This window comes from Heterodontus francisci, chromosome 23 (genome assembly GCF_036365525.1).
Source record: "Heterodontus francisci isolate sHetFra1 chromosome 23, sHetFra1.hap1, whole genome shotgun sequence".
In the NCBI taxonomy this organism is placed as follows: Eukaryota; Metazoa; Chordata; class Chondrichthyes; order Heterodontiformes; family Heterodontidae; genus Heterodontus; species Heterodontus francisci.
The window spans coordinates 28,909,638-28,926,666 of record NC_090393.1 but is presented as its reverse complement, the minus strand read 5'-3'; the positions used below and the strand labels follow the sequence as shown (position 1 = coordinate 28,926,666).

The window sequence follows — 17,029 nt, the reverse complement described above, 5'->3', positions numbered from 1 at the left end:
GAGTAGGTCGAGGAGTACTGAAGGTTTGGGGTAGGGACTCAGGAGAGCGTACCTCAGAGTGGAGAAATGAAAGAAGACATGATGACAAGAGGGAGGGCTCTAGGAGGGGTGAAGAGAAAAGAAGTAAAAAAGGGGAAGAAAAAAGTGGAAAAAGAAGTGATGGGCTCGGGTCTGGAGCAGATGTCAAAATGTGCACTCGAATGGACACAGGGACAACTCGTTACATAGGCATAGTTATGTAGGAATTATTAGGATAAATATACCCTGGTAGTAAATGGGGAAGAGATAGGAGACAATAGGAGAAAGTGCAGAGTTAAAGTGGGATAAAGTTGATGTAGGTAGAGGGGCATTGGCATGAAGCATTGATGAACTGTTGACCAAGTTCAGGGACAGATGTGGTAGGCGGGTGAAGTCTAGAAGCTATTTGAACAGTACAGCATTGGAAGATGCACAGATGGAGGTATTTTCATGTGAGTGAAGATCCAGAAGGGGTGCAGAATTGGCTGTGGGTCAGAAAGATGATGGCGATTTTTACTTTGGCCCAGGAGAGTGAACCTCTGACCAGGCACAGACTGTGGATGAAGTTGATAAACTAGTAGAACCAGTTCCAGTCACAGGCTGAGCTGGGAACATGGCCAACGGGGGAAGGGCAGTAAGCTGATCAAAGTTACTTCAAAATATAAGCAACAGAAACAACAGCTGAGTTTTGCGGTATAGTCATGTGTAGTCTAATGCAGAAGCATAATCATGATCTCTGGAGAAGTCCAGGAATTTGGAAACCAAATTTGAGAAGAGATCCAGAAATCACAAAGCACAGGCATGGCTGGTGGCTGGGGGTTTAAACTGAAGGAAAAAGATAACTTAATGGGAAGTAGTGAAGTGTGCAGTTTACTCCATGGGGGAAGAAAGAAAGAAATTGCATTTCTGTATTGCTTTCTTATCCTCAGGACATCTTAAGATGCTTCACAAGCAAGTAATTACTTTTGAAGTATAGTCACTGCTTTTGCAGCAGTGAATGTGTGCACAGCAAGGCCCCACAAACAGCAATAAGATAAATGATCAGTTATTCTTTTCTTGGAGGCGTTAATCGAAGGTTTAGTGTTGACCAGGACACTGGGAGCTTTCCCCTGTGAAAGCTTGGGTTAACATCTCATCCAAAAGGAAGCATTTCCAATCATGCAGCACTCCCTCTGTGAATTGCATGTCCCTGGAGTGGGGCTTGACCTGTGACCTTTGTAATTAGAGGCAAGACTGCTACCACTGGATCCAACTGCCACTTTCACACAACAAGTGACAATTCCTGAATAATAAATGAGCAAAACTGTGGTGGTATATATATCACTGTTCATAAGAAAACTCCAATTGACCAATCAATTCTATTCCATTCAACAAACTTTTCATCGTCATGAGTTTAGTCTCATGAGAGAAATGGATGACCACAGGTAAAGTATCCAAAAAGAAAATGTTTGAAATTTCTGTCTGACCACTTGAACAAACAACTGAAGACAACAAAATAATATGATATCATTTTTCATCTCCGGCATTTTAGGAGTAATTTCTGACTTTGTGTCCCTGGTAATCTTTACCTAGTGACTGTGTACATCGGAATTTCAGGTGTATGATTTTCCAATCATCCTTCAACTGGCCAGAAAATTATGCATAATGTACACCCAAATTTCCAATACACACTCCCACTGGTTCTTATTTTGTTCGAATATCATTTGACCACTATCAGTCTTCCCTACGGTGTCCTTGACAATATCAAGACATAGTTTGCAGGACTATACAGAAAGAGCAGGGGGAATGGGACTAATTGCATAGCTCGTTCAAAGAGCAAGCAGAGGCACAATGGGCTGAATGGCCTCCTTCTTTGCTGTATGATTCTTTGACTTCCTCTTTTGTATTAGAAAACCAATTTCATCTCTCTTTAAGTTCTGTGTGTGGAACCTTGTGAAAGATCTTTTGAGAATCAAGTTTATTTTTACATCCACTAGTTAGTCAGTCTTAATCCACTAAACGAGTAACTTCCTGAATGAATTACAGAAGATTTGCAACAGTAACCTACTCAAAAACCATGCTGTCTTCCCTTTGTAGATTCTAGATGAACATTGAGAGTGTCTATAAAGAGCAGTCCTCCAATTTTAAAACTATATAACAGATTCAGAGTTAGTTTAGTTTTAAGTACATGCAATTGAAATGTTATTTATTGAATGTTAATGGAGGGTATTGTGGGATGGAAGATGCTGAGGTTTTCATTATTGCATGATCTGAGGCTCTGCTCACTTTGCCGTGGACGTGACTAGCTTCCTTTATTGAAGTACTCTGTAAAAATTGAATTTCTAATTCTCAAAGGACATTTCAGCTCCAAATATAATTTCTTTCTTCTCTGAGTCACACATTGCATATTGAGTTCTATTACTCTGTACAAAGGCTAAATATCTTGACATTGACCACTGTACAGGATGAGAGCTATTCTCCCCATGCTCTATTCAATAGCCCCTTGTAAGTGTGGGCTACACAAAGTGTAAATATAGATTTAGGTTTGTGGGGAGGGAGAAGTTGTCTTGATTAACTTAAAAACCCTGGTCTGCAGTGGTCAGTTCTGGTTCTCTTCATTCCATTGTTCTCCTATACAACAAATATCATGTTGGAATGATATATATATGTATATATATATATATGTGTGTGTATAGTTATGGCCAGGTAAGAAAGGTGTCTAGGGGTCCCTCTCAGCCTTCATCTGGTCTTACCGTAACAGGGTTTTATTTTTAAACACACTATGTTTTTAGCTCCCCCATGGTGAATCCTTGTTCACTGCTTTCCAATTATAAGGCAAAGTAACCAGCACAAACAGGTTTTCTTAGGTTTAAAGCAGAAAAGTTGAAATTTATTAAACTTAAACTCTAATTCGGTTGACGCCTACGGATACACGACGCGCCTACGCTAACATGCATACGTGGTACACACATGCAAGTAGAGACAGAAAAGAGCAGAAGGAAAATAAAGTGAAAAAGGTTGAGGCACTATCTGAAGAGATTTTGTTATGGTTCTTCAAGCTCACTGTAGAGTCCTTGATTGTAGGTAGATCTTGCTTTTCGTTGGGGCCCGGTATTCTTCTTAAATCTTGTTCGCTGTAGGAGACTTTTCCCTCTTGGATTTCATGTGTCTTCAGTGGATTCAGAGGCTTGTGAGAAAGAAATGGGAGCAGACAGGAGAGATCTTCTCAGTCCAGGAACACACAGTCTTTCCCAGTTCAAACTCTCTGTGGCTAGTTCAAAAGATCCTGGAACAGCCAGTTAGTCATGTGATCAGCTGGTCCAACCAGTCCTGGCCCTTGTGGATTGCATCACCCCAGCAGGCCCTGGAATGCACTTCCCCACCCCCTCACTGTCCGGTGATCAACATCCATTGTGGGTTGAATGTGTCAGGGAATGGTCCTTTGCCTACAGAAGCACTGTCTGTTAGTATGCAAATATTTTCCATCCAAGTCTGGCAGCCCTTGTAACAGGCCTTCTCTTCTTCCCAGCAACAATTTGAAATTTAATGTTGATATGACAAAATTAATATGCCTCATTCTTGGCATATTAAGGTGGGGGCCCAGCATGACAGTATATATAAACTCTGTAATCAGAAATGCTGTGCAATATTAGAGGCAAACTCAGTAAAATTCTTGTGTGAAATATCTTCCTCTGCTATTTTTAACAAATACATTAACAAAGGCTTAACACCTCTTCTAAGTAGCAGAAAAAGGAATTTCACTCGTATATTACTAATATTGTGCAGTACACTTTTTAGCACTTGATTTTTGATTTCTAACCAAATGTCACATGGTTAACAGCACTGAATTAGAATTAGAATTTTTAGAATTAGAATATTACAGCGCAGTACAGGCCCTTCGGCCCTCGATGTTGCGCCGATCATCTGACCTACACTATTCCATTTACATCCATATGTCTATCCAATGACCACTTAAATGCCCTTAAAGTTGGCGAGTCTACTACTGTTGCAGGCAGGGCGTTCCACGCCCCTACTACTCTCTGCGTAAAGAAACTACCTCTGACATCTGTCCTATATCTTTCACCCCTCAACTTAAAGCTATGTCCCCTCGTGTTTGCCATCCTCATCCGAGGAAAAAGACTTTCACTATCTGAGAGGACAGTTCTTTAATGAATATATCATGCAAATGTTTTTTTTTGAATTGCACACAATTTGGCTGTTTCTTTCAAGAAAGCAATTATATAAACTGTTCCCAATTCCATCTTGTATAACTCTAATAAACAGAATGTGCTGAAGAGCACAAAGCGAGGAGCTCAGAAGATAACAGTGCTAATTCAATTTTCTAGATGGGTGTAATTGTTAATCTTCTTCTAATTAAAAAGATTGCTAAGGAAAATCCTTAGAAATCCACAAGACCTTAACTTATAGTTAGAGTTCAAATAATTCAACCTTTTTGTGCAATTTCAGCTGAAATAGGCTTTTAATGAAATAAAACTGGAAAACGGTAGAAAGACTCAGCATGTGAGGCAGCATCAGCAGAGAAGGAAATATTAATGTTTCAAGTCAGTGACTTTACATCAGAAATTTTAATGAGAGTTCTTGTCAAAATAACAACATTGACATCTTGAGTTCTGTTGAAAGGTCATCGGCCTGAAACAAACTTTTTTCTGTCTCCACATATGCTGCCTGACCTGCTGAGCATTTCCAGCATATTCATTTTTTATTTCAGAATACTTGAGAGCCTGGACTCCAAGTACATTTGGGGGCCCTCGGCATCCCGCTATCCCTTCCTCACACAAACACCCTTCCCCTTCCATCAAACACATGAAGATGAAGGACCATAGAATGTTTACACACTACGGTAATAATGAAACAAATCACATCACAATATACTATGCTTAAATGAAACTGATCCAGTGATTTAATGCAGTTTTTCTGTGTTATGTTGAGTTTAACCCTAGCCATATTGGCTGGAATCCCTGTGTATGCACCCCACAGGTCCGTGCATTAATTCAGTCATAGCACTTAAAGAACAATGAAGGAACATGTTACAGTTGGATTATGGCGCAATGGTACTGAGCAAATTGGGAGGTCCTGTGAAGACTGATGTTTTACTCTGCAGAGACGTGCTGGGCCAGTAACGAAAAGCCCTGTGAAAATACCATGTTGTCCTATGTTTAATTGTTCCAATAGTAATGGCTGTATTGGTAGCATATAATCAGGTGTTTGAAACAATCCACTAATGTTACCTGTACTCCACCAAACCAAGTTTTCACAAAAGATTATCTGATCATAGTTTCTGCTAATGTTTGAAGTTCTTCCTTATTCTTCTGATCTTTGCAGTTTTTATTAATCACTGCTTAAACTCATGCAGCAGTGGGAAACTTCTTGTTGCTATTGATAGTCCATTGTGTAATCAAGGGTGTTCGCAAGAATGTTTAAATTATCCTTAATCAAGCTTTGTTATAAAGTGAACAATCAGAATGCTGGATTTTCAATACTGAATGAATCATCTTGATCTGTATTCAATCAATCAGCATTGAAAATCCAGCATTCTGATTGTTTTGTTTTACACAGAAGCGTGATTGGGGATAACTGAAACAGACAACCATTTACATGTACCCACAGTAACTCATTGGCCAGAATTTTATGTCCGCTTCCCCGGGAGCAGCCTGGAGGCAGGCTGTGTAAAATCCAGTGGGAGGTGGGTTGGGTGGGGTGGGGGGTAGCGGGGGGTGGCATTCCCACCTGGCTTGTTGCCATTTTACCAACAGGGGGGGAGGTTGAAAACGGCCCACCTACCCCAGGCCAATTGAGGCCCTTAAGTGGCCAATTACTTGCCACTTAAGGGCCTCCTTCCACCCCCACTGGTATTTTACCAGTGGTGGCTGGGAACTTTAGCATCTGAGGAGGCCGCCTGGTAATATCAGGTGGCCTCGTTGCGGGCCGGTGGGGGACCCTCCTGATAAGGCACCCTACCCTCACATAGGACCCCCACCCACCCCCACAGCACAAGCCACCTCCAATGGAGCACCTCCCCCAGCCCACCTGAACAAGGTCCATTACCCTCACCGGGGTCCAGCCGATTGTTCCTGGTGAGGCCCAAAACCTCACTGACCTTTATTGCGCCCAACATCCATAGTCCTCTTCTGGCTGTGTTCGGTCCCAGCCGTGGCTACCGCTCCCAGTGGCACTGCTGGGACTGAAGACTGCCGATTGGCTGGCAGCTCTTGGAAGGGGGACTTCCTGCTTTAATGACTTGGATGTGAATGTAAGAAGCATGATTAGTAAGTTTGCAGATGACACCAAAATTGGTGGCATAGCGGACAGTGAAGAAGGTTGTTTAAGGTTACAACAGGATATAGATCAACTGGGAAAGTGGGCAAGGGAGTGGCAAATGGAATTTCACACAGACAAGTGTGAAGTGATGCATTTTGGTAAGTTAAACCAGTTATACAGTGAATGGCAAGGCCCTGGGGAGTATTGTTGAGCAGAGAGACCTTAAGGTGCAAGTACATAGTTCCCTGAAAGTGGCAACAGTGGTAGACAGGGTGCTGAAGAAGCCATATGGCATGCATGCCTTCATCGGTCGAGGCATTGAGTACAAGAGTTGGGACGTCATGTTACAGTTGTACGTAACTTTGGTTAGGCCACATTTGGAGTACTGTGTGCAGTTCTGGTTGCTGCACTACAGGAAATATGTGATTAAGCTAGCGAGGGTGCAGAAAAGATTCACAAGGATGTTGCCTGGTTTGGAGGGCTTGAGTTATAAAGAGAGATTGGATAGGCTGGGTCTGTTTTCCCTGGAGCGAAGGAGGCTGAGAGGGGACATGATAGAGGTATATGAAATTATGAGAGGCATAGATTGGGTAGATAGCCAGTGTCTGTTTCCCATGGTAGGGGTGACTAAAACTAGAGGGCATAGATTTAAAGTGAGAGGAAGGAGGTTTAAAGGGGATCAAAGGGGTAAATTTTTCACACAAAGAATACGGGGTATCTGGAATGAGCTGCCAGAGGCGGTGGTGGAGGCAGGAACAATAGCAACATTTAAGAGGCACCTGAACAGGTACTTGAATGAGCAAGGCATAGAGGGATATGGAATCAATGCAGGCAGGTGGGATTAGTATAGATAGGCATTATGGTCAGCATGGATGCGGTGGGCCGAAGGGCCTGTTCTATGCTGTACGACTCTATGACTCTGTGACTCTAAAGAGACAGTATGAGAAGTGATTGGCAGCTAACATAAAGAGAGAATCCAGAAGTCTTCTATAAGCATATGAATAGTAAACAAAGTGCCTCCTGACAATGCAGAGCATGCGTAGAGCGATCGCCAACGTCATCAGTACATCCGAACATTTGTCGGCTTGCCAGTATGAATCCGCTCATGCACACACAACATCAACACATAATGATGTCAGATGTAATGATGTCTGAGTGTTGCCTCACCCTGAATGGTCGTGATCGCTGTCTCCATCCTCCCCCAACAGTACCCCGCTCCCTCCCACGATTGCCGCTTCAATTGCTGCTTCTCCTCCCCACTCCCTCCCGCGATCGCCGCATTCAGTCTGCCGCTCCCTCCTGCACCTGTCTGCTCACCGCTCCATCCCACTGTTTACTCCCATGCCCATATGCTTCCTGTTCCCTCCCACCACTCCTGCCTGCTCGCTGTTCACACCCGGCCTCGCCACTTCTGCCCCTCGCCACTTGCAAAAGCGGCAGGTGGGGGGAGGAGCGGGCAGGGTTCGCACGGTGAGGACAGGACGCAGCGAGGTGGGGAGTGAGCAGCGAGCAGTCACAATGGGCTGAATGGCCTCCTTCTGTTCGATAACCATTCTATGATTCTATGGTAGGCAAAAAAAAGCCAGAAGTCAACAAGGAAGCACACACACAGGATCAACCAAAGAAAGATTAAAATATTAGAGAACTGGTTAAAGGAACTATCAATTTCACCTGCCATTATTGCAACATCTGAATTTCAGTTTGACAGAATGCCATAGCTATACCACAGGCCACGGCATTCCTGCCCCCTCCCTCCTCCCACCCTACCCCTGGTGCCTGTTGTGTCTAAGTAAGGCAGAATCACAGTGGAACCAGGTTCCTGGCTACCCCTGATTCACTAATGTCCTGCAGGGAAGGAAATCTGCCTGCCTTACCTATATTTGATTCCAGACTCACAGCAATGTGGTTGACGCTTAACTGCCATCTGAAAGGGCCTAGTAAGCCACTCAGTTCTATCAAACAGCTACAGAAAAGTCGAAGAATAAAACTCGACAAATCACCCGGCATTGACCTAGGAAACGACAAAGGCACACCATGCCCAGTTGACCCTGTAAAGTCCTCCTTACTAACATCTGAGGAGGTGCCAAAATTGGGAGAGCTGTCCCACAAACTCATCATGCAACAGCTTGACATAGTCATACTCTCCAAATCATGCCTTACAGCCAATGTCCCAGACTCCTCCATTACCATCCCTGATATGTCCTATACTACCCTCAGCTGATCAATTGGTGCTCCTCCATGTTGAATACAATTTGGAAGAAGAACTGAATGTACCAAGGACACAGGATGTACTCTGGATGGGCGACTTCATTGTCCATCACCAAGAGTGACTCAGTAGCACCACTATTGACCGAGAGGGCTGAGAGCTGAAGGACATATCTGCAACACTGGGTCTGTGGCAGGTGGTGAGAGAACCAACAAGAGGGAAAAACCTACTTGACCTCATCCTCACCAATCCTCCTATTGCAGATGCATTTGTCCATGACAGTATTGATAGGAGTGATCACCGCACAGTCCTTGTGGAGACAAAGTCCTGACTTCACAATGAGGACATACTCCATCGTGTGGCACTACCACTGTGCTAAATGGTATAAATTCAAAACAGATCTAGCAGCTCAAAACTGGGCATCCATGAGGCAATGTGGGCCATTAGCAACAGTAGAGTTGTATTCAACCATATTCTGCAACCTCATGGCCTGGCATATCCCTCACTTTACCATTAGCATAAAGCCAGGGGATCAACCCTGGTTCAATGAGGAGCGTAGGGGAGCATGCCAGGAGCAGCACCAACCTTACCTAAAAATGAGATGCTAAACTGTTGAAGCTACAACACAGGATTGCATGCATGGTAAACAGGGGAAGCAGCTTGTTATAGACAGAGCTAAGTGATCCCACAATCAACGGATCAGATCAAAGCTCTGCAGTCCTGCCACATCCAGTTGTGAATGGTGGTGGACAATTAAACAACTAATGGGAGAATGAAGCCCCACAAACATCCCCATCCTCAATGATGGGGGAGTCCATCATGCCAGTGCAAATGACAAGGCTGAAGTGTTTGCAACCATCATGAGCTAGAAGTGCCCAGTGGGTGATCCATCTTGGCCTCCTTCCGAGGTCCCCACCATCACAGAACCCATTCTTCAAATAATTCAATTCACTCCACGTGATGTCAGAAAAAGCTGAGCACACCTGATACCACAACGACTATGGACCCCGACAACATCCTAACTGTAGTGCTGAAACTAGTGCTCCAGACCTAGCCACACCCCTAGTCAAACTGTTCCAGCACATCTACAACACTGGTATCTACCCAGCAATGTGGAAAATTGCCCAGGTATGCCCTGGCCGCAAAAAGCAGGACAAATCTGATCCGGGTAATTACCACACTGTCAGCCTGCTCTCAATCATCAGCAAACATGAAAAATGCTTGGCGGGTAGGATAAAAGAAAACCCCAAGGCCTTTTACGCGTATGTCAGAAATATGAGGATGACTAGGGGGACCATAGGTCCGGTCAAGGACAATAGCGGGAGACTGTGTGTTGAGCCGGAAGAGATAAGTGAGGTTTTGAATGAGTACTTCTCTTCGGTATTTACGAATGAGAAGGGGTGTATTACTGAAGAGGACGGTGGGAAGCAGACTGGTAAGCTCGAGGAAGTGCTCGTTAGGAGGGAAGATGTGTTGGGGCTTTTGAATAACTTGAAGATAGACAAGTCTCCCGGGCCTGACGGGGTATATCCAAGGATGTTATGGGAAGCAAGGGATGAAATTGCAGAGCCGCTGGCAATGATCTTTTCATCTTCTCTGCTGACGGGGGTGGTACCAGGTGATTGGAGGGTGGCAAATGTTGTGCCCCTGTTCAAGAAAGGGAATAGGAACAACCCTGGGAATTACAGGCCAGTTAGTCTTACTTCGGTGGTAGGCAAGTTGATGGAAAAGGTGCTGAGGGATAGGATTTCTGAGCATCTGGAAAGACACTGCTTGATTCGGGACAGTCAGCACGGTTTTGTGAGGGGTAGGTCTTGCCTCACAAGCCTGATTGAATTCTTTGAGCAGGTGACCAAGCAAGTGGATGAGGGTAAACCAGTGGATGTGGTGTACATGGATTTTAGTAAGGCATTTGATAAGGTCCCCCATGGTAGACTTATGGAGAAAGTCAGGAGGCATGGGATAGTGGGGAATGTGGCCAGTTGGATTAAGAATTGGCTAACTGATAGAAGGCAGAGAGTGGTCTTAGATGGTAAATACTCAGCCTGGAGCCCAGTTACCAGTGGCGTGCCGCAGGGATCAGTTCTGGGTCCTCTCCTGTTTGTGATTTTTATTAACGACTTGGATGAGGAAGTCGAAGGGTGGGTCAGTAAATTTGCAGATGATACAAAGGTTGGTGGAGTTGTGGATACCGAGGAGGGCTATTGTCGTCTGCAAAGGGACTTGGATAGGTTGCAGTGCTGGGCTGAAAAGTGGCAGATGGAGTTTAACCCTGAAAAGTGTGAGGTCGTCCATTTTGGAAGGACAAACATGAATGCAAAATACTGGGTTAACGGTAGGGTTCTTGGGCATGTGGAGGAGCAGAGAGACCTTGGGGTCTATGTGCATAGATCATTGAAAGTTGCAACTCAAGTGGATAGGGCTGTGAAGAAGGCATATGGGGTGTTAGCGTTCATTAGCAGAGGGATTGAATTTAAGAGCCGTGAGGTGATGATGCAGCTGTACAGGACCTTGGTAAGGCCTCATTTGGAGTACTGTGTGCAGTTCTGGTCGCCTCATTTTAGGAAGGATGTGGAAGCCTTGGAGAGGGTGCAGAGGAGATTTACCAGGATGTTGCCTGGAATGGAGAATAAGTCTTACGAGGAAAGGCTGAACATTCTAGGCCTCTTCTCATTAGAAAGGAGAAGGATGAGGGGTGACATGATAGAGGTTTATAAGATGATCAGGGGAATAGATAGGGTAGACAGTCAGAAACTTTTTCCCCGGGTGGAGCAAAGCGTTACAAGGGGTCATAAATTTAAGGTGAAGGGTGGGAGATATAAGGGGGATGTCAGGGGAAGGTTCTTTACCCAGAGAGTGGTCGAGGCATGGAATGCCTTGCCCGGGGAAGTTGTTGAGTCAGAAACTTTAGGGACTTTCAAAAGGCTTTTGGATAGGTATATGGATAAAGGAGAATGATGGGGTATAGATTAAATTGTCCTTGACAGAGGACAAAGGATCGGCACAACATTGTGGGCCGAAGGGCCTGTTCTGTGCTGTATGTTCTATGTTCTATGTTCTATGTTCAAACTGATGGAAGATGTTGTCGACAGTGCTATCAAGCTGCATATACTCACCAATAATCTGCTAGCTGATGACCAGTTTGGGTTCTCCCAGGGCCACTCAGCTCCTGACCTCATTACAGCCTTGATCCAAGCATGGACAAAAGAGCTAAATTCCAGAGGTGAGGTGAGAGTGACTGCCCTTGACATCAAGGCAGCATTTGACTGAGTATGGCATCAAGGAGCCCTAGCAAAACTGGAGTCAAAAGGAATCAGGGGGACATCTCTTCATTGGTTGGAGTCATACCAAGCACAAAGGAAGATGGGTTGTGGTTGTTGGAGGTCAATCATCTTAGCCCAAGGATAGCACTGCAGGTTTTCCACAGGGTAGTGTCCTAGGCCCAACCGTCTTCAGCTGCTTCATCAATGACTTTCTCTCCAATATAAGGTCAGAAGTGGAGACGCTGGCTGAAAATTGCACAAATTTCAGTACCATTCACAACACCTCAGGTTCTGAAGTAGTCCATGCTCGCATGCAGCTAGGCCTGGACAATATTCAGGCCTGGGCTGATGAGTGGCAAGTAACATTCGCAGCACACAAGTACTAGGCAATGACCATCTCCAAGAAGAGAGAATCTAACCATTTCCTCTTGACTTTCAACTGCATTACCATCGCTGAATCCTCCACTATCATCAACCTGGGGCTTACTATTGACCAGAAATTTAACTGGACCAGCCATTTAAATACTGTGGCAACAAGAGCAGGTCAGAGGCTGGGAATTCTGCAGCCAGTTTCTCACCTCCTGACTCCCTAATGCCTGTCCACCATCTACAAGGCACAAGTGAGGATGTGATGGAATACACCACTTGCCTGGATGAGTGCAGCCCCAACAACACTCAAGAAGCTTGAAATCATCCAGACAAAACAGCCTGCTTGATGGGCACCACCTTAAGCATCCACTCCCTCCACAACTGGCAAACAGTGGCTGCTGTGTGTACCATCTACAAGATGCACTGCAGCAATTCACCAAGTCTCCTTCAATGGCATCTTCCAAACCCACATCCTTTGCCACCTAGAAAAACAAAAGCAGCAGATGCATGGGAACACCATCACCTGCAAGTTCCCCTCCAAGTCATGCATGATCCTGACGTGAAACTATATCACTGTTCCTTCACTGTCGCTGAGTCAAAGTCCTAGAAATCCCTCCCTAACAGCACTGTGGGTGTACCTACACCACATGTAGCAGTTCAAGAAGGCTGTTCACCGCCACCTTCTGAAAGGCAATTAGGGATGTGAAATAAATGCTGGCCTTGCCAGTGATGCCCACATCCCAGGAATGAATTTTTAAAAATTGGGTTCTCCATGCTCTCTGACCATAGGACATTTGGGGCCAAAGAACTGTGAAGAGAGAAAAGTAAAGGGAAAGATTTGCTAACCTTTTTGAACTTGTAAGAAAGCTTTGGGGTAGGATTACCATGGCGATTCCATCGATTTGGGTGTTGTTTCAATCCGTTGCCATTGCATTGATGGAAAATCAACAGACAATTAGGAGATTCCAGAGGGGTGACCATCGTTTATCGAAAGGTTTCTGCCTAATTTTTCCCCGAATCCAAACAGCGCCTCTTTAATATCTGCTAGGTAAGGCAGCATTGAGTGCTTTCACTGCTGCAGTGATATTTACTTAGAATCGGCTGTGTGCCTTATTTCAGAATCTGGACATTAGAAAGACCAGAAAACTGGAATGATGGCCATAACAAAACTACTTCTGACATTTGGCTAACCTAGTAGAGTTCATTAGTCCCACAGTTTATGGGCTAAAACAAACAGAATCAATCAGCGTAGGAAGACTGGAATTTCCCTGAACCTGCTGGCAGCCTAGGGGTTATGTGTTTGCCTGTTTTGTTTACAATTGGAACCTGTTTAGTTGTGGTTATAAATGCTCACACTCAACAGTGAAAAGGTCACATACTTGACAGGAGTTTAAATGCCAGGCACAGCATCCCGTGACAGTGTCGGCGGGATCTCTGCCCTCTGATAGCTACTGAAAGTCAAGTGATGCTTTTCTGCCACATCACAATTTGACATTTATCTGTCTTTGAATCTGTATCATAAGAAGTACTTTATTAGTCATGGAGAAAATGCTGTGGTGTGGGACTAAACTGGATAGCTCTTTCAAAGTGCTGGCACAGGGAGGACAGGCTGAAAGGCCTCCTTCTGTGCTGTAAGATTCTATGATTTTACATTTTCTAACCATAACTATTGAAACTTTGAGATCTATCAGCAGCTATCACAGTAACACGGTATAACATGAATTCTCAAGAAACTAAAGCGTGCAGTTATTCTGCAAAAAAACTTCTTCTTTTAAGTTATGAATCCATTTCTTTTCTCCATGGGACTCCTGTTCCACACAACAGACCTTGCAAACAAAGCCAATTTAGGAATTTTCAAGGACTAAAAATGCCATTGGCCCCAGGAAGTCTGCCTCTTTATCAAACAACACCTACTCACCTTCTCATTATATCCCTCAATCCTTCTATCTCTGGAAATATATTCAATTGTCTCTTAATCCCATTTAAATTACCTGCTCAGAATGGCATTCATTTTAAAACCCAGAATTCTAACGCCTTCTTGAATGAAGAAAAATGTTGGCTACCTCTTTTACTCCCAATATTCTTGTTTTCAACTTGACTAGCTAGTATTGGAACCCTTTGCCTTTGAAAGCAATTAGCATGGGTCGCTTTATCAGTTCCTTCCATAACCTTGAAAACTTCAGCCTTCCTCAGAACTAACATTTCTGATACCCAGAAAGCCCAGAAGAGACACCCAATAGTGGTCCAGGACTGGCTGCTCATAGCAGTGTGACTGGGTTAGAGAATGCAGCAGCAAAGAGGAGCAAACATTATAGATTCATGTTCCAGCTGTGCCAGCTCAAACACTACGGCAGCTTATTTTCAATTAATTTGTGGCTGTTGATATTTATTTGGATGGAGGGAGAAATCTTCATAGCCCTTCTTGCAACATTGGCATTGCATTGGTATTGAATGTAATGTGTGCCACACAACCGTATCTGAGGCATATAGGCCCTGATTTTGGTCTGCCTACCGCTTTGGTTTTCAGTAGGAACGAGGCAGTAGCAAGGCAGGGGGTCAAAGATAAGCTTACAGCTGACTTCCTACCTGAGTCCAGTTCACTGCCACCTTCGGGTTAAAAAAAACACTTGCATTTATATAGCGCCTTTCATGACTTCAGGATGTCTCAAAGCGCTTTACAGCCAATTAAATATTTCTGAAGTGTTCAGTAAGCCTCAACTTAGCTAGCCATTGCTCCAGCTAGAAATAGGTGGGAGTCTTAATGCCACTTTGATGCAGTGAAGTGTGGCACATGCTGAATGTTGGACCCCTTCACTACACAGAGTGAGAAGTAGCCACAACCAGCATCACTGAAAGGGATCGCTGGAAGCAAATAATAAAGGATAATTTATTTGGCACTTTTTGGTATAATTGCTCTCACTATACCTCACTGCTAATCCTCCTGCCCTTAAATAATGTAGCACCCACTCCTCCAATTGGCCAGTCTTTTTAATCCTTTGATGTAGGCCTGTGCTCTGTGGGTGGTCCTCAAGATGAGGAGCGGCCAATCAGAATGTGCTGGTTGCTCCCCAGTTGAATGCAAATGAGGACTGCCATCAAGGTGGTTCGGGCCTCTCGCTGGCCATGCCAGGCAGTGGTTGTGATTTCTCTGCCCAGCACTTGCCTGATGTTTGGAACTTCAGGCCATCATTCATGACAACTGGTAGTAAACAGACTTCATACATTACCTGGAGGAGCTGTGAACAATTGTAGAAGACAACATACTTAAAAATAAGATGGCAAGGGAATAGTACTGAAAGGTACAGGTATCTCATGAGGGCCCAAAGATTGCAAAGTGTTGCCTTTTCCACATGTGCTCCTCAGCCATAGCAATTCCCCACACAACCTTGCAACTGCTTCTCTGCAACTTATTCATGCCCATATCTCAGGTAGGTACAGCTTCAAGATGCAATGTACAATTGAAAACCTTGCCACACTCATATCTACCAAGGTCATAGCACCTTACTTTATTGCACACTCTGCAGCTAGGCTCTTTCACAGTGACTTACTGACCACCAGGATGACACACAGGTTGAGCACATGCCTTTCACTGTGCATGTGTTCCTTTACCGTCCAGCCTCTTGACTACTTTTCTGTTGGTATTACAAGATGGTGCCAGCCCAATCAAAAGAAAGACCGTTTCATGAAATCTCCTCTAACATGCCAAAGAGCTATAAGCGGACCCAGCCAACCTGGGTAATAGGAAGTCCATGCCACCCACCTCAGGTACAGAGACACCTCTCCCTGTTGAAGAGGCTGCCAATCCTCCATGTCTTCCAACTCCCACAAGGCAGGAGGAATTCCAAAAGGAGTGCCCATCTTACCAATACGGCCTGGTACAAATCACAGTGAAATTCAATTTACTTTTGACTAAAATTAGAGGAGGTGAGTGTGGCTCTATTATGTGCTATCTTGTTGCTCAGATTTTCTTGATCGATTTACTCTTATCAGCTTATCACCTCTAATTCGCTGTGTGGGAGCCCTGTGTTTAGACAGTAAATTAATAACTTTACACTCAGCTGTGATATAAGGAAATATCATGGACTTTTTGTTCTTGTCTCCTTAGAGACCTCGCACCAAGAGACATTTCTGGCACATCAGATCCATTTGCAAGAGTGGTATTTAACAACAAAACTACAGAAACAGCCGTAAGTCTCTCATCCTTGTATTTTTCTGTCCTGTTTATTCCTGGAGATGTGGCTAATGCTGAATAAGCTGTGTTTACATTTACATAGAAGGCACTTGACATTTAAGAGTTAAATATAGAATTTATCACATCTATCTGGGAAACTGATGAACAAAAATGAGTGTGTAAGAAGAATACCATGTTCAACACTTGAATTTTGAGCAGTGCATTAATAAGAACAAAAGAAGATTAGAAATAGGAGCAGGGAGTAGGCTATATAACCCCCTGAGTCTGCTCCACCATTTAATAAGATCATGGCTGATCTTTCACCTCAATTCCACTTTCCCGCCTGCTTGCCATATCGCTTGATTTCTCCAGGAGTCCAAAATATCTATCAATCTCAGCCTTGAATATGCTCAATGACTGAGCATCTACAGCCCTCTGGAACAGAGATTCCAAAGATTTACAATCCTCTGAGTGAAGAAATTACTTCTCATCTCAGTTTTAAATGTTCGGTCCCTTATCCTGAGACTATGCCCCCGTGTTCTAGATTCTCCAGACAGGGGAAACAACCTCTCATTGTCTACCCTGTCAAGCCCCCTCAGAATCTTGTATGTTTTGATGAGATCACCTCTCATTCTTCTAAACTCCAGAGAGTACAGGCCCAATCTACTCACCCTCTCATCCCATGAATCAATCTAGTGAGCCTTTGCTGTACCGACTCCAAGGCTAGTAAATCCTTCATTAGAT

At 44.2% G+C, this 17,029-nt stretch overlaps 1 protein-coding gene across 8 annotated transcripts in view; it reads left to right on the top strand.

The window, feature by feature from the left end:
• LOC137382667 (rasGAP-activating-like protein 1) overlaps nucleotides 1-17,029 on the top strand; it is a 385,434-nt gene that overhangs the window by 166,316 nt on the left and 202,089 nt on the right. For all 8 annotated transcript variants that reach the window (XM_068054911.1, XM_068054910.1, XM_068054915.1 and 5 more), the window contains one exon: nucleotides 16,220-16,301. In XM_068054911.1, the coding sequence (XP_067911012.1) occupies nucleotides 16,220-16,301 (82 nt within the window). The remainder of the gene's footprint in view (nucleotides 1-16,219; nucleotides 16,302-17,029) is intronic.